General features: G+C 39.0%; 1 protein-coding gene across 1 annotated transcript in view; it reads right to left on the reverse strand.

Annotated features, from left to right (window-relative positions):
• Positions 1–19,005, reverse strand: part of LOC138624703 (phospholipid-transporting ATPase ABCA1) — a 143,641-nt gene that overhangs the window by 65,145 nt on the left and 59,491 nt on the right. Inside the window, exons 23-31 of the mRNA XM_069705081.1 lie at positions 18,550–18,622; positions 15,849–16,051; positions 14,146–14,194; positions 12,991–13,098; positions 12,756–12,788; positions 12,080–12,219; positions 7,693–7,820; positions 2,371–2,469; positions 1,442–1,631 (exon numbers count right to left, since the gene is read on the reverse strand). Coding sequence (XP_069561182.1) covers positions 1,442–1,631; positions 2,371–2,469; positions 7,693–7,820; positions 12,080–12,219; positions 12,756–12,788; positions 12,991–13,098; positions 14,146–14,194; positions 15,849–16,051; positions 18,550–18,622 — 1,023 coding nt within the window. The remainder of the gene's footprint in view (positions 1–1,441; positions 1,632–2,370; positions 2,470–7,692; positions 7,821–12,079; positions 12,220–12,755; positions 12,789–12,990; positions 13,099–14,145; positions 14,195–15,848; positions 16,052–18,549; positions 18,623–19,005) is intronic.

Consider the following 19,005-nt stretch of genomic DNA (forward strand, 5'->3'; position numbering starts at 1 on the left):
GAATGCAATTGCATGTAAGCACTGAGCTATCCAACATCCAGCATGACTGTGCATTATCACAGGACTCCCCATGCTCACCTGCTTTTGCAGCCTTGGGGAAAAATGTAAAAAATAAAAGCACACCAACATCATCACCTGAAGGCTTTGCAGGACTAATCAGCACAGACATCGAGTCTCTATGAAGATAAAAATGTAAAACTGTGAGTTCGCTACTCACAGTCTCTTGTAAATGTAATGCTGTTTGGCAGCTACATCTCAGGGAATCACACATCAGTACTCCTTTATTCTTTTTCTCCCTCCATCTGGGGTAAACTACTACAAACACACTCTCAACCATCATAAATCTCCAAGAAGGAGGAAATATTGGCATGTTTTGGTGGGGGGGGTTTGCTCGGAGACACTCAAATGCAAATCTCTTCAATTGCAGGCACATGCCACAAAGCCTGAGTAAACAGACAAAGCCATCTCTAATAAGATGACATTGGAGTGGTGGCGGCCGCTTCTCCATCTATTCTCTCTCAAGCTTAGATTTCTCATTATCATTGGGAGACAGCAGTGCAAATCATTTAGCTCCAAATGAGACGCCGCTCTCTCTCTGTGTCGTGATTGGTTCAGGCGGCAGGTGGTGGCCGGCAGGCGGAGGCTGGCAGGCAGTGATGTGGTGTCGCTAACTTTCCCAATCGATCTCAGCCTGGATCGGACCTCTTCAGGTCAGACCGTGCTACATTTGCTCGAGCTGCATTTGGCCATGTATATAGTTAAAGTAATGGCCTGTAAAGGATTGGTATTGACTTCAGGAGGACGGGAAAAGTTCCCAGGAATTGTGACGGTGGCAGAAAAGGTGAGGTTCAGTAAAGGTAGAAATTTGGCCTACACCTGAAAAAGATAAAGGACACGCTATGGGTATAAAAAAAAAAAATATATTTTTTAGCAGCTATGTGGAAGAAGCTGAATCACTGGCAATGACCAATTCAGTGTACTTTCACTGGAATCAATTTTGGTCCCACTTTCATGCATGCGTGCTAGTTCACAAAAGGGAGGCAGCACAAAAGGCTGATTTACATTTTGCAATGCAATGCAAATTCCTTGTTAGTAAGTACCTTATGTTTTCAAATAAAAATGATGCTGACTGTGACTTTCAGACTGCAAGCCGAAAGCTTCCACGATAAGCAGTTTTATTGTACGGTTGTGTCAATGATTTTTTTTTTTTTTTTTACATTTAGACCGCTCCACTCTCCTGCTTGCAGTATATCCATCTGTGACACACATTCAGGAAATGTACACTGGAACAGCAGCCCTGGATGAGCAAGTTTCAATTTCTTGCTCAGGAGACATCAAGACGTACGCTGACACATTCAATGTTGCACACGATTGATCTTATAACCATGAATTCACAAACAAGCTGATCCACCGCTGAAAACCACGAGCTGCGGAGTCTGACCTGTGGTGGGGGGAGACCTCCGGCTCCGGGCGGACAGTCAGGTAACATGATGGCCCGTTTAGGAGTGCTGCACTGACAGGCGGGGGACGGGTTAGACATGCTCCAGTTCCCGTTGAGGAAGATATCAGTGACCGACTGATCCACGGGGGAAGTAAACCAATCGGCGCCACTGGAGGAACACGGTAAATTCCTGCAGGATAACAAAGAAGAAAACACGACTATTTCATTGGTCGCCATTGATTCTATTGCCAAAATATCCTCTTGTAATCAATACAATTATAACTGCTGTTTAAAATACAATTTAAGTCATTAAAGCAGTAAAGTTTCATATCAAATTAATGAGAGTGGATCGAGGTATTACAGGTATATCAAGTGAATATTATAGGAGTTATGTTTTATAGTAAAAACAACATGAGTCACAAGAAACTTATAGTTTTAAGACTGCTGGAAAATACCTCTAAATTCAAAGAGGTGTGTGAAGCCTATAAGCACAACAAGACAATCACTGCATTTCTGATACTCAAACATTTGTGAACTATGTGGGCTCCAAGTAATATTTCCATTTCATGTCTTGGTTTAAAAATATGTATTCATTATACAACTATTCTGATCAGAATTATCTAGAGAACATGTGGAAAGCTAATTATTTATTGATCAAATTTGTTCTTACAAATTGGTTTTCAAAGTCACGCAGAGAAACTCCGGGTTACTTGGCCCTTTTAAAAAAAAAAAGAAAAAAAGAAAGCTTCTTCTATGTCTGACACACACACACACACACACACACACACACACACACACACACACACACACACACACACACACACACGGCTTTCAAAGCTTCATACATTATCAGTCCCATTCGACCTGGATGTATGGCCGCCATGTTTTGCTCCATAAGCTGTTAACCTTTTATCCTTAGAAATGCTTACGGTATGGGGTCTCCATTCATGCAGCGCGTCCCAAAACCAGGGTCGTTCACCAAGGTCTCAACCACCCGGGACACTTCCATGTTTTCTGGGCCATCATTGCTGTAAATAATAGGCATGTCATGATTACAAATAAAAACATTCCAACATTTTGAAGCATGCAAGAAGATTTTACATTTCATCTCTCCCGGTAGTTCGACATGTCATTTTAATCCGGGAGCGCCAGCTAATCTGTCAAAATGTCAAAAAAAAACAGACCAACAAGTATGAATGGGTCTTTTGTTCGAACACGAGTGCACAGGTAAAGAAAAAAAAGTAAAAGAAAGAGCTGTTTGGTGGAGCCATCGTTAACCTGTCCACACTGGGAAGAAAATATTGAAAAACATGCATTAAAGCCTAAAGCATGCATTAGCACCAGTTGTGGTGCTGCAAGCTTTGATTGGTTAAAGCCGAGTCTGAATCATGTCTCAACAATGCAGGTCAACTGGCCTGATTTACACAGTAATTGTCATTTAGTCATTCAAAATGAATCAGACCCATGGTGGTCATCACCAATGACTGGCTGAGATCTGGAGTAATTATACAGGATGGCAGAGTATCAGATTGGTGTCTTAATCAGCTAAATCAATGTACTGAGCGATCTGTGTAGTCTTACTAATACCAGAATGGTTGGTACTTACAATCAAACAATTCAGGGCTCTATGCTGAGATCACAGATTCACCAAAGAAGAAGACTGAGAACAGCCAATAAGAGACGCGTTTACAGAAGAGTGAGGAAGAGAAAGTCTGAGCCTACTGGTGGTTTGACTGGTGTCTCTCACTGGATGGTCAATAATTTAATGTTAGAGGCTTGATATCACATCAGTCACTGATCTATTATGAGCCAGAATAATGCTCAGTCAGTTTGTTCACACTCAAATAAGCAGCATGATTGACCAAAACCTCAGATTTCTGCCATTAGGTTTGCAATACCATTTCATGTCACAACCAATTCAGATTTTAGTCCTCTGATTTGTTTTGCACACTGGCAAAGCACAGTTTAGACAATCATTAATCTTAAACATATCATTAAAAAGCCCTGAAAGGAACTGAGACATTGTCCACCAGGGGATCGAGAGAGGTCCATTTTACGGTAATAGTCGATAGCAATGCTGCACAACGTTGGGGTTAGCTTAATGAAGAATGAGAGAAAAATCATTAAATTCATCGACCTTTTGGCCAAAGAGTCAAAAACCTGAATTCCCAAAACACTATTGACTGTAAAGTGATGTTCTCTGTGGTTTGAGTCCAGCTTCTGTCCAGATGTGTATTCCTGTCCAAACTCCCACTGATATCAGCCTGTTCAGGATTCTGTGTACAATGAAGGTTCTTCACAGCCTTTCATTATCATCCGAGTGTCCTGTACATATCTAAGCCCTGTGTCTCACTTAAACAATCTTCCAATTCCAATTTCACTCTCATTACTAACCACACACACTCTGCCCTTTATCTTAAGGGTGCTGTGGGAGTTAAAACACAGTGTTTCATAAAGACCATCGTGATGGCTTTCTGCCAGCGGTGGCCGCCGCCCAGCCAACCATTTGGATTAATACAGTGTTCATTGTCTCATTTAGAGGCGTCTCCATGAAGGTCACACGGTCATTTTCCTTGGCCACCAGTGAGCGCAATTGAAGTGGTCCGATTGTAAAAAATGGATTATGTGCAGCCATCTGTTTTGCAATTAACAATGGCTGGGTTACCATGTTATTCAAGATAATAAAACTATTGGATGGTTCCAAAAATGAAGACTTGTGCATATACACAGAAACAGTGGAACTAATGAATAGTTCATCAAGTCGAAATGAAACATCATAAAAGCAAGAAGTGAGACAGTATCAGAAAGAAAGTCAAATGAAGGCTACACTATAATACAGAAACAACCCTTTTGGGGAATTTGCGAGCAGAAGGGAAATATCTGATGCCGATTTTTTTTGAAAAAAATAAACCAAACCAACCACAAATTAAAACTACAAAGGGGAACTAATGTATTATTACCTCAGCTATGCATGATAAACTAGTAAGCAGGGTTCAAAGCTTGAAATTCTAAATTACGTGATTATTATCTTAAATAAGTCAAAGCTGAAATATGGATCATTGGCATCTGTGAGGTACGTAGTGAAGTACAATAATGCTCCTTGGAATAAACTTTTAAGATTAAAAGACACCACTTTTCGTTACAATCATTATCAAGTTTGATTTTTTTTTTTTTAAAAAGCACTAAAGTGAAAATACAACATTTACAACTTAGCTAAAGGGAATGAATTTGAAATGATGATCAGCCCAAGTTTCAAACGCATCACACATGAACAGTTCGCTTGAATTCCCCAGAAAACTAAATGTGCAGTTCATGTTTTGCCACTTTGGCAGTGACTACATGGCAATTATAATCATAGTGAGTGAGATCCATTCGGGCTGTAAAGTCATGAATGAATCATTTTACTACCACTTCTCACATGTTGTATTGTGTTCTGGTAAGTTACCCTGATTAAAAAAAAAACTTATATCAACCTTTTAGTGTGAAGACAGGACACAGTGATGTGAAAAGGTCTCATTGGCCTTTTGAAAGCAGCTGTGAGTGTAATTCCACTACAGTGAAGCCATCTTCAGTGGATAGCTGTGCAGCTTTTAGGGTGTTTCTAGAAAATATATTGGTTTTCCGGTGGGTTGCAAACATGCCATTTGTTGTTTGCCATTACATTCTGGTTTGTAATTTTGGCAAGACTGTTATTGTTAGCCTTGTTAGCCCAGGCAGGTGTTGCAGTAGGTCACAGGTGGTTGCTAAGTGCTAGTGAAGACTAAAGCAAAAAGACTGGGTTTGGAAGGTTTCAGCACTGTGGAGAGCGACCCGAGTGAAGGAGTTCTGTGAAAAGAGTTATGCAGAGTCAGACTGGATTAGTATGTTTCAGCACCATGGAGAGCGACAGAGCCTCACTTGAATGTTTTAGCAAAAAAAAGATGAAAAAAAATTTGTTTATTCAATTGCAATTGTTTTAATTAATTTTTGAAAAAAACAAACAAACCAAAAAACAGGTTTATTTGTTTCATTTTAAAACCCACATGATCTTATTTGAAGTGTGATGACCACTGTCTTTAAGGTTAAAGTTTTAGGGTTGTAGTTTAGATTGTTGTTAAAACTGTGGCTTTTTAACTTTAAACTATCTGGAGAATTTGGTTTAAGCACAGAAAATACAACCAACTTTAAAATGTTTCCAAAAACTGTACAATAAATTACTGCCAATTTGGTGTCCGCATTGAATTGCATGCTAATATTATTCATGTGCATGTGATGTCAAATCTATGGTGTATTAAAATGTGGCCTCATTATTACAATAGATATATGTAAATTGGAAGGTTACAAACAAGTTATATAAATTATATTTACAAGAACTAAAGTTGCATTTATTATTACACCAAATTTGATTAAAAAAAAACAATATAAATAAATACATATAAAAACATATATTGAAAAACTGAAAATATCTAATGTCAAACTAGTGTAAAAGCAAAACATACAAATATATACTTAATTGCTTTGAGGAGATAAAACAATCATAAAGTCTCAAGTGTTTTTTTTACATTCCATCATATCAAATGAAAGTGTTTAAATACAAAGTGAGCAGCTTCTCATTCTGACCAAGAGTTTAGATTCTATCTTGACTCAACCAGTTTCACATGAGGCTATGCTCATTGTGTCTTCACATCCTCAAAGGGAATTTTTGCAAAGTGCTTCCAGGGGAAATGAAATACCTGCAGACTGGATAAGCGACGACAGCTTCATGTCACATGAACACAGTATGAATACGACGTCAAGATTAGCTTGACGGTTTGGACAGATGCTTTAACCATCGGTGCGCATTAGAATTCAGCTGCAATTTCTGTTGTTATAGAGAAAGATGAGATGCCCCGGCAGCAATTTTTAGCTCATTGGTGTGAACGTGGAGGTATTTTACCTCTAAAATCACACTAAGAAATAAGCCCTGTCACAAGTCTTGTCAGATAAGTGTCATTTATAGTAAATATGGACACATGGGGATATACGTTGTTTATTACTAAACGTTTTACAAAATATGGTGAGATTTTTTTAAAAGAGCAGTTTAAAGTGGTGCTTTGTGTTTGTTCTCAGTTTGTTTCTAAGTCCACCAAGGCTGAGACGTATCACTGATGACTGTATGTCTCAATATCAAGCTGCAGCCAAAAACAGGAAAGTGTCCAGATTGATGACTTCAGTAATACAAAAATCTCTTACAATAAGACAGCGAACACATTTCTGACATGTATTTGCTTTGATTTTCTGTAATTGATGTGTAACTCTCCTCCAAGGTTGCAGTCTCTTTGTTCATCTACAAATCTCCAGTGCTCTTTTCAATTTTTCAAACACGCTTTTCCTTTTTCTTAACAGTAAATATTCTTTGCCAGAAGATTCTTCCCTGCGAAAATAATATTCATAAAAAGGGTCCAAATTGTTTGTTTCTAGAATCAGGCATAGGTCATGATTTGTAAAGTCATTAAAAAAAAAAAAAACTAAAATCCACTGTTCTACCTAACTTCCCTTGATTTTACTGGTATTAATGCATTACTCATGCCAGCAGGTGGCGATAATTCACGTAAAAGCTGTTTGACAAACACCAATAAATAACACGAGGAGGAGAGGAACATGTTGCTACTTGCTACCAGGCGATGGACTTTGTCAGGTAAAAACGTGTAAGATTAAATGCCACAATGCAAACAGGAGATACATGTATTGACTACTGCAGCTGTCAAAAGGTTCTGTGTGGAGACAGCGTACCAGGAGTCCATCACAACCGTGCACAGCAATTTGACAGAAAAACACAGAGCAAACGGTCCAAACACAAATCAATGATCAATGGCCTGACAAAGTAAGTTTGATGTTAGACATAAAGAGCATGAACGGCCCTCATCTCAAGGATGACAGCTAAAGACATGCTTTTCATCAGCTTCGTACAAGGCGAGGCTTTTTGACGTTGGAAGACATTTGCTGAGCCCGAGTTTTATGGCGTGAGTTGGTCTCTCTTTCTCTGTGTGTGGCTGGTGATGGGTCTAGTTAATAATATGAGTAATAATAGTCTAATAGCTCTCCGCGAATATCAAATTTGCATTTTAATTTGAAATGCTCATTTCATTTGGCAGTAGAGTAGAGCTTTAATAAGAAATCATAGAATCACAAAATTAAAATAATGCTTTGAGGTGAACTGGGTTAAAATGTCGCATTAACTAATAAAAAAACAACTCCGACAAATGATATATGTCTTACGAGAGCGCTGTTACCTGTAAAAGGTGGTTTGAGGCAGCCCGTACATCCAGGGTTGCAGCTCCAGACTCGGATATTCAGTGAATGGCGGGATGATGAGCGAGAAGATCAGAGACAGGCACACAAAAACAGCAGGCAAGATCACCTGGGCAGACAGAGACAATTTAAAGTTAAAACACCTCATTAAACTGTCAGTTCTCACCTGGAGACATTTATCCCGCGACATCTGAAACACCTTTGAAGCAAAATGTTCCATAAAACAATTAGAAAAGACATTTCAAAAACGTCACAGGAAGTAATTGTAAAAGAAAATGATTTCAGTGCTGTGCCCCAAAATTAATAAAACAGTCCTAAAGATTCAAAACAAAAGGAAACAACGCAACAAAAAAATAAATAGACTATTTTACAACTTTTCAAAGGTTCATGATTGAATTCAGAAACAGAAATCCCGAACATTCTCTGCTTTGAAGATTCATGTAATCAGTGTTGGGGAGTAACTAATTACATGTAACTAGATCATAAATGGAAAAGTAATTGTAACCAGTTACAATTACTGAGAATTTGTGTAATAATTGGTGTGATTGTGTGTTACTATTCAAAATGTTGGTGATTACAAAGGGGTTACATTTGAATATCAGAATATCTGTAAAACTCTTATATGTAGACTAGAATATTCTTTTTGCTGCTTTTCATCGTTTCTCCCAGTAGGAATGTCTTCTATCTTCATTGGGCTGTATGCACTCCAATGAACCTTCCTTTTAATTGGTTATCTTGTTTAAACTCGCTTCTCGTGTGCTAATTAAATCAACATTCATTGCTCTAATCAACCATACTGAGGCTGTTGGCAATGTTGTTGTATAAAAAGGAAAGGTATTTAAAAAGAGCCATTCAAAAACCAGTATCGGCAAATAGTGATAGCCCTGCTGATATTTCTATCATCACTCAGCACGGAGTTGCCCTTAAGTTTTGGGAACATTTTTCCTTCACTACAAACGGTTGTGATCTACATACTTTTGATTTATTTTGCTGGCTGTGGGTTGAAATCAAAACATTTCCATTTCAATTAAAGTTATTTGGAAGAACTTTTAAATAATACGTAATCAGTGTTAAGAATTGTTGAGAGGTTTACACGGCCTAGTTTACATTTATATCTAAGGACTTTTCAGCTTTATTGCCCAGTTTAAAACATTCGTAAGCAAAGTCATCAAAATGCCATCAACTGTGATAAGTTACTTTGATTAAGTAATTAAAATAGTTACATAAGGTATTACATTTTTTTTACAGGGTAACCAGGAACTGATTGTATTTCAAATGTAACCTTCCCAACACTGCATTTAATCCTAGAGGTACTGTAGAGTAACAGATGCAGCAGAATATACAGTATGTCATTATATCTGTGCAAACAAGCTGTATTCCTTTTATGACCAGTGTTACAATACACAGCGGAACAGTTACCAGTGATGAAATTATAGCCGCCCTGCTTTAGATGAATGATGAAGGGCGTCTGCAGGGGTGATACAGATGCATGTTTACGTGTGCGAGCCTTCCACTACTCATTAGTCAATGCGAGATCAATTTCATCACTCGCCTTCCCCGAGCTCCCTTACTGTCATGACAAAATGCAAAATGCCTGATGCAATCAACAATAACGCAGGACCGATGCAATAACGCGCGCACATTAATATGCTCCACGTCAACTTGTTTGGGCTCTCCTGCATGCTTTATGAGTTTGATTAAACACTTCCAACACGGCCACCATCGTCTGGCCACTCAGATATAATTAGTTTCTCGCCATTCTCTTGTCTTTTGTGTAATTTTTCTTTTAAGAAAAAAGAAAAACAAACACAAGACGTGCTTTCCCCAACCTCCCCATCCAATCCTCTTTTCTTCAACATGTAATTCTCTTTTCATTACATTGTTCGAGCTGACAAAAAGGCCAGCGGGAAAAATGCAGGGTATCTTTACTGTTTAATCATTGGTAGGTTTGGGTTGCGCTGGGTAGCAAAAGGGGAGGTTCGCATGCACTTGATTAATTGCAGGGCACGCCATTTGCCAGGCCATTTCAAGATGCTCCAATTGAAAAATCCTAAATTTACTGCAGGCGAGCTGTGGCCATGGAAATGTGCTTGCAGGGTAAGATAAAGAGCAGCAATGAGACTGAAAAGCTTAATGGCAGAGCGCACAAGAAAGAACGATTCTTGTTCTGTTGCTCCCTCTCTCTTTCTTTCTCTCGACAGTAATTGCAGGTGACAGCTGGTACTTCTTCCATTGAGAGAAATCCACACACAAAAAAAAAACCTGGGCGAAGTCATTATGCTCACAGAGCCGAAGCACTCCCATGAACAATGCATGAGTTTATCACATTTTCAAGTTTAGTGGGGATTTAAAGAAGAGGAGGGGATTAGAAGCACACACACAAAAAAAGAAAGAAAAAAAAAGGGTAAAAAAAAACACCACAACAAGATTAAGATGTTTTGTTTCCTGCAAAGTCAAATGCCTCATTAGACTGAGGTTATTTCCTCAACAATAATTTACGTCTATCCAATTTCATTTATGAATAATAGCTTTCTGGCTTTGCCCTGCGTTAGAGTGGATAATAACATCACCTTGGATGTTTTTACTGATGTCATAATGAGGCCTTTTCTTTTCACAGCCTTCACACAAAATGTAACAAATAGTTAGTAAACCTATCACCAGTGGTAAAATGGTAAACAAAACACCGCATGAAACAAGACTTACTTTAGCCGGTAAAACCTTGATAACTTGTGGAAAAAAATTGGATCGACCTCGAATTGAATGAGATGAGACAAGCCGAATATGGAGCCAACCCCTAGTGGCCCTCAGTGGTATCGCAGCTTAAAGCGCTTCGGCCTCGTTTTTCAAACCCGGAAGTTACGTCCACGTTTATATACAGTCTACGGTATTGAAAAGTGTTGTTGCAGTACGTTCGGTGCCAGCTCCGAACAACAGAACCCCTTCAACCCGTCCACCACAACGTAACCAATGACTGCTTCCCTCTGACTCTGACATTGCCAAGCCTCGCCTGTCCCCCGACTTCCAGCCCCATAAATCACTCCTTTTGTGTTTCAGGCCGTAATCTCTTTTATATTCCCCTAACCGCTTGTATTCAGGGGGATTACCTCACTGCACAATCATATCTGCTGACAATGGGAGCTGTTGACATGACGGGGGTGGGCGGGGGGGGGGGGGACCTTTAGCCAAATGAGTAAAGAGGAAGAGGTAGGAGGTGTGCCCTTGCAGACAATGTGCACCCTTGTACATCCGCAGTCGCACACTTATCCTTCCATCCTGCTCTGCGTCCCACACTAAGGAGGGACGTCCGAGATTGACAGTGACTAATGGGGATTGGTTCAGCGGCAAATTACACGAAGAGCCTGTGCACATCTCAAAAGGTGAAGCAGAGCCCCCCGTCCCTCCCCTCCCTCTGTTCCCTTCAGGCGAGGACGAGCATTTTCAGTGCGCATTATTTCAGCATCATGGCAGCTGTCATACACGCATACACACACACACAATGAATATCGACACGTGTGTCAATACAATTAAAGCCAGAACACACTTTTTAAAACTTGGGTGGAAAAAAAAAACAAAAAAAACTTTGAAAATTGCTCCTTAACGAAATTGGTTTTGACTTGTTTAAACGATGTCTCTTTATTGGTTTTGACTTCTGAAATTATGTTTCTAGGGAACAAAATAATATAGACATACACCTAACAAGCTAATAGGAGTCTGTCATCTCTCTAATTGTTGTGCAATCACATTTAATACGTGGTTAATGAAAGCACACGATTAGCGCACGGTAAAACGAAGGAAAAACAAATCATGGGTGTCACTTTGCCTTTTGTGCTGCCAATCACAGCGATCAGGTGAAGCTGTCAGCACCTTGTATCGACACACAAATGTATTAATAGCTTCCTGTGATTGAAACTAGCTGTGACATCCTTTCAAAGTGCAAGGGTGAGAGTGAAACATTTGTGGTCCAGGATATTGACACTTGTCTGATCACAGAAACAAATCTCAGCAGCAACATTAAACCCTGACGTCTGTCCTGTGCGTGTCTTTTTGGGAGAACACGCGCCTTTTAAGGTGAAGATGATTATTGAAAACAGTTTACCACCATGATGCCACTTCCTTCTCGATGCTGCCGTTCACATCTTTCAGCGACCTCGGTGTGGATTTCTTTTCCAACAACGTGAACTCCAAAACTATGGACTTGACGAGATGGACGACTTTTCCCTCCACATTCTAAATTAGCTCACTTTATCATGTGTCATTAACTGATTTTGAAGGCCAACATGTATTTCACACAATCCTACCTTGATCCTCCCATGCAACCCTTCTCGTATAACCCTTCAATTCATCAGCATGACAGACTGAGGCCATTACCTGGGCAATGAGTCCCTTGCGGCTCCGTCGGGCGTGGTGGAAGCGCTTGATAAAGAGCGCCAGGAACTGCCTTCTGATCAGCCTCCACCCGGTGATGACCGCCGATCCCATCCCGCTGACACTGGCGTTCTGCTGCAGGTCTGGAGTGGACATTACCCTGCAGTGTTATTTATTATCTATGCATATGCAAAAGAGCTGCGGAGCACAATTTTTTAGCCCCGCTAATGGGCTGATCAGACATAACTTAAGTGAAGCTAATTCCTCAGTGTGGCAACTGGTATTTTTTGTAACTTCTCATGGATAGAAAACAAACCCAATGATAGACAGGAGCTTTGTAGACACTTGATTTTATATCTTTTTATGAATACTGTCACTAAAAAGGAGGCAACATTTTTTCTTCTTCACAGACGTCATTATGATAATAAAACAAATTTCATCCTCGATGAAAGACGCTGTATTTTTTTTTTTAATAAAAGCAAAATTCGAAAGGTGAGATAATTTATGAATTGAAAGGAAATTCTGAAGACGGAGGTCTTGTTTATGCTGTCTTTTCAAAATAACCAATGAGCTGAAACAGTCAAATTGAAGCCAAACTAAACAGAGTTATTAACTGTGGAACAAAAAGTGTCTGGTAAAAAAAAAGATTGTAGTAATAAGGAGAAAATAAAGTACCCACCTTCCACTTTACTTGTGAACTTTTCTTTTAATTCTAAATGAGAAACAGAAAGGAACAAGGCTCAAGCAGGAACTATAGTTCATTTGGATATTTCTATTTAAAATATCACCAACAAATATTAGTAATCAGAAGCTGTTCGGTACTATTAATTACATCCACAAATATTTAATTGAACTTCCTTCATTTAAAAAAAAAAAAAAAAAAAACAACAATTATGACATTTGAAGGGACTTGCCAGTCATCCCAATGATTGGTTCTGATTTCATGTGGATGCTGGAGATGCTGTTCCTCTTAGATTTGCGGGATCTTCTTTTGGAGTCTCTCACCACCAGCTCCTTTGCTGCTGTGGGAATACAAATAAGATATGTTGTTTTGGCCTGACCCAATTTAGGGTTATAAATAACAATAAGAATAGCTACCTGCCCTGCATGACGCTATATTATTCCCTGTAAAAGAAAGAGGCACAAACCCAGGTGTTTCCAAGAACGTGAAGAGACCCCATTTTTTGGGGGGATTAAACTGAAAGGGGAAGTTGTTGGATACCCCCAAAAAAAAAAAACTGTGGAAATATGGCAATGGAAGATTTATCTGTTGAGGTCAATCAATGACAAATAAAAGTCGGTTTTAAACAATAATATCGTTTCACTTTGCTGTAAGCTGCCTGTCTCTACAGGGCAAACCCACACAAATACAAGAAATATGACTTTTAGCTGTGCAATGATGGAGTCACCTCTTAAAGTATTCCCATAAAACTTTCTCATATTGTCTTACATACCCGTCACACATCTATTGGTTAGTTTCAACATGAGCTCCGTTCCTCCTCATTAATTCAGTTTGTGTTCAGAATTTGTTTGACTGATTTCTGAGACCTTAAACATCCTTTGTTTTTGTTCTTTACGACTGATGTACCTGCACTGTGGACAGAAATCAAATGGCCTTTCAGGAGCGAGACGCTGCCTCAGCTGTCAACGTACTGACTGGCATATTTCTTTTACAGATACTAAATGCTTCTGCTCCGCATTGGACCAAAACCAGCGTGAATAAGCAGCAGCTTTGCTAAATGCTGCAGAAGTGCCTTGTGTGACAGCCAGATTGTGGCACCAAAAAAACAGCATCTGTATAAGTGAAGTTAAAAAAAAAAAAAAAAAAGGCTTTTCAACCGCTACATCAGCAATGGTTGAAGAATTGTAGCTCTATCATGAACACGTTAACGGCTTAACGTAAAATTAGTTTGTAGACATGTTGACTTACTATTTTCTAATCACAGACATTAAGTACAATGTTTTCTGCATTAATACTTATACAGTCAATTTATTTCACTGGTGTTTGTGTTTGGGATGAAGAGTGCTCTTTATTCCCCCAAAATAATCCACACGAATCATCATCTTACGTGGTATTTCTGCATCCACTCCCGTATCTTCAGCCACTTTAAGAAAAATCTGCAAAATGAACAAATGAGGCATGATTATTAATTATGTACTGCATGTCCCCTGTCAGAATATGAGCACACATGCAGGAAGAATGCCGGCTAATGATACTGCAGTGACGGGAGCGTTATCTAAGCTGCTATGAAGCCTTTTTTTACATTTAATGCATTCAAATATTTACTCATAATTTGTGCCCAGGTGTGATGCAGATGCCAGTTATCCCTGTCAAGATTCTGTTTAGGATCAGATCAGGATTTTGCACCCATACAGAGATCCTAACCTTTACTTGAACACCGGCCATGTGGCCACTCTAAGAGAAGTGTCCTCCTTGACTTCATTTATTAAATGTGGGCCTTCTGTCAAAATAAATCTATTTGTAAATACGTGTGTCATCTATATATATAAAAATTTTTTTTTTAAAAAGCACACTACTGGGAGACTGAATGTGATTTCATGTGGTGAATTATTTCTTTCAAAACAGCGTACAATAAAAATGTTCACATAATCATACACTTCAAAAACAGGAGGTATTCTAAAGAACAGCAAATGCTATTACATGACTAAGGTCCATGTCTTTCAATTCTATCAGCTCCGATTTATTTGTTCTGCATAACAGAGAATTGCTGCGCATTTCAACGGAATTGTGTTTGGACTTCAAAAGAAAACATGGACAGATGAAATAACCTTGTTGTGGTTGAATTTAAAACAAATTCAAAAGGAATTATTCACATTGCCTGCAGGCCACGAGTGTCTGGTGCATGTCTGAGCTACATGAACAGCGTTAGCCAACAGTCACTCGGCTTTATGATCCATTCGTCTGCATGGCAAACATACAGCATGAGTCATTTGTGTAAGAGAAATAAGACTGTGTTCTGCATGTGGACTGACATTTACTCAACTGCCTTTTCTGCTGCACATTCGATGCTTTTGGGCGAAATATATTTGAAATTTAGGATGTCAAATAAAATAGAAAGTTAACATATAAAGTCCTGCAACTACAAGTAAAAGCTCAAAAAGATGTCATCACGCTGACGCATTATGACAAATTAACAAATAAAATCTACGACATAAACATGATGCAAGAAGCTGAAATATGCATCTTGTGAATTTTAATGGGGAGCAAAGCACCTTAGTTTGGAGAATTTTTGAAAATATATTGTCGTCGCTTCAAGGTTGGTGTGGTTGTGACGCCATTGAACATTCATTAGGAATGAAAAATAAACTTGCCTGAGAATCAGGCATGGCTTTCATCATCAGCACAAATCAATACCTGGATCTGAGGAGAATTCTTGATTCAAAACCCTATAAGTTAAAGGCTATTGGCTAATTATGAAGGTGTTTTTTTTTTTTTTTTTTTTTAATTGCACATATTAACTTGTGGGAGAGATTCAGACACGATCTGTGACGACGTTTTGATTTTTACTTAAAGTCCTTCAAAGGCAGGAAAAGATATACAAAAAAGTGGGAACAGAAAATAAAAGATACCAAGACATTTCCTCATTTATGAAACACGAGAGAGAAGGTTTTCAGTGGCAACAAATGTAAAGTGAATTTACAGCAATAAAAGGAAAGAACAAAAACAATGTTTTCCGTGTGTATTCATATGTCTCTATACGTGTTCATGCTTCTGTTATGAGCAAGGCTGTCAATCCCACGTTCAGTTTACCTCCTCCAGCGTGGTGTCAGAGATGCCATAGCTGGTCAGGCCAAGGTCAGCCATGGCTAGGTCGAGCTCTTGGAAGAGTGTGGCAAAGGTCCCATCTTTGGCTCCACCGTAGGGCAGGATGTAGGTGATCTCCCGACCGATGCTCTCCAAGAAGAGCGCCTCAGGAACGTGGCAGCGCACCAGTTGACCCACAGCTGTTAAATCTGTTGAAGGAAAAGCCACAAAAACGTTTGAATATTATTATTTTTTTTTTTAAAGGATGCAAAGATTGCAAATAAATGCACATTAGTATCCCTCTTTATACGCGTCCTTCATCCGTTCGGGTAAAGCTGATTGTCAGAGTGATACAACAGGCAGAGAGTTCAGCTGCTAAGAAAAACAGTGTTTAAATGACAGCATCTTTGAAACTAAATGTTGATATGACATGACACCAAAGACACTTCACCTATCAAATCATCTGAAACCACTGCGTACCATGTTGGGAGGACAACACAATTGATGATGCCATTTAAAGACACCGGAGCAGATCAGTGGACACAATTCCCCGTGCCTCATCCATTCTAAAGCCGGGTCTTTGTGGGAATCAGTGTTGCAGAACGTACCACATCCATTATTGATCCAGAACCCCTCATACATAATTACTGAAGCTTAACAACCACTGGCTTGGTGCTTTATGATGAAGTAAATGGATCTGCCTCACACATCAGACTGAATTATTTGTGAACATGTGTGTGTTTCAGTTTGCTTGTTGGTGTGTGTTAATAAAAAGAAATGTGCTGTCAACTTGTGGGAATGTGATTGCTTTTATGGCGTTTTCTATCGTACATCCAACTATTTATACATGCATAATCGTTTTGAAGGAAGGAGTTGGTTTGATTCTGATTTATTTTGCCATGCATAATAACCTGGATCCTTCCAGAGAGTCGTCCTCTGATCAGGTCCTGTATGAGTACCTTTGTTTTCCTGATCAAGCCCAACAATGATCAAAACATATAAAATAACCTGCAGCATATGATTTAGATGGGCAAAATCTGCTCTATTTCTACTGTTTCTCTGCTATTCTATATTCAATATAAAAAAAAAATAATAAAAAAAAGTGCAAGTCAGGCCAAAGTTACAACTTGGGTTAAATGTTTGACAGATGTCAGTTTTGGACAGGTATGCAACATCCTCCAATGAATTAAAATGTAAATGAGTGTGAGTGCATCAAAATAGATAAAGTGATACAATAATAATAATGTAGAAAATGTGGCATTAAATATTCATTGATCTTTGCTTTCTATGACTGATTTGGTTAGATAAACAATCTTTATGAGTGCTACTTGTATATTTCAGGATATAATACTAGACTAATGCTAATGAATACCATCATTTAAGAAACATGCATTTCAAAAGTGGAAATTCATGAATATGGAAGAGGAAATAGCTACAGGGGGGAAAAAAACAAATCTAACCATATGGGAAGATGTATTTCAATCTGAGCACATAAAATGTGCAAAAGACCTTAAACCCGAAACAACTCAATGAAAACTGTTGATGTGTGGCCAGTTTTTACTGTATGTTATCGCAGGGCAGCTCAACATACAGTAAAAAAATGGCCACACATCATATAAAGCTCAGGGAAGCTGTAGATTCACGTGATGATTCAGCACTATGTGCGGCCTCTCTAACATTTTGAGCACTGCCACTTTGGGATTTGGTACCTTGGGAGTATCAAAATACCGACGACAGCTGTGGGACAATAATCGTTTTACGCCTAGTTTCCAGAAAGTTTTGTATTTCATTTGAAGAACCTGCTCTGCTGCCGTTTATTAAGAGAGGGAACGCCTTGGTGAAAAGCTTCTCGTAAAGACCACCACCGTTTAGAGGAGGACAACAGTCCGCTGGATGGGCCATCAGGGAGGACCAAGTTCAACTAACAAGACGGCATAACTCTCTCCCTCTTCAAAATAACACGGCAGAGATCAAGATTACAGTTTCTTTTGGGGATTCATCATAATTTCAAAGATATTATAGTTAAAACGCACGTCAATGATACACACAGACCTCCGCGCTCGCTGGTACTGAAACTCCTGCTTTCCCATGTGTATCTTCCACTTTATTGGGACATTAAAGTGCACTCTACCAGTACTTACAACATTTTAAAAAGCATCTCAAGGCAGCAGCTGCTTTAGCACTGATGCTGTGTCTGTGGGCATGGCGATGGAAAGATAACAGAAATCTATGAGTAAATGGATTTTCAGCACAGTTGGATGGTTCTATATTGAGAAGTTTTATGGTTAAATTTGGCCTGTTTCCATCAAGGTATTTTTGCGTCTTTATTATGCAACCATGAGTCTTGTCTCATAAGCAAAATTGTGACTTCTGTGACCAAAACTAATAAAACTGAGAGCAAATTTGTTTGAAATGCAAATAATTGGTTTCTCAGTTCATGCATTTTTTTACTTACAAACTTGATTTTTGATTGCAGATCAAGACATCTGTCAAAACTGTGTTTTTTTTGCTTGCATAACAAATACACAATAATGCCTTTGTAGTTCCTTGACAAGAATAAGGAAATGGAGTGTGTTATGGTAATGTACAACTGTAGGTGCTTGTTATTCAAATGTATGCTTTAGAACTATATAAAATTTCCATATAACATTGGTCTAAATGGCGCTCATCATAAAATATGACAGACAGTAGCCGACAAAGTTTGTACCTGAGGGATCAGAGTTGCTCCAGCTTTGGCTGCCGATGCCGTCGTCTGGGCTGCTGCTCAAAGGACAGTCTGTCTCCTGTTAATCAGAATTGGATTAGAAAGGCTTTATCATGCCTTACCACTTAAAATGATGAACAGTGCCTCCTTGACAACTCCTCTCTTACATTAATCAAATAACAGGCATCCACAAGTTTCTGTTTCGAAGCTGTAAATAAAGCTGGATGCATGCGTCAACAGGTAGCGCTGTCAACCTCGGAAGGAATATCAGGCCAAAGTCTTCTCAGACTAAGACAATGCACACACAATTAAAGGATAACTTTCTAATTTCAACAAAGGTTGAATTTTAAAAACCTTCATGACATTTATCAAATGGAGTTTAATCACAATGAAATGAGATCGAGGCAATCAAACTTCGCCCGGTCCTGTCCCTGTTATATTTACTGTGCAACCGCAAAA

This window comes from Brachyistius frenatus, unplaced genomic scaffold (genome assembly GCF_029030835.1).
Source record: "Brachyistius frenatus isolate BFR_SWC_R1_liver_20210118 unplaced genomic scaffold, ASM2903083v1 Contig_54, whole genome shotgun sequence".
Classification (NCBI taxonomy): Eukaryota; Metazoa; Chordata; class Actinopteri; family Embiotocidae; genus Brachyistius; species Brachyistius frenatus.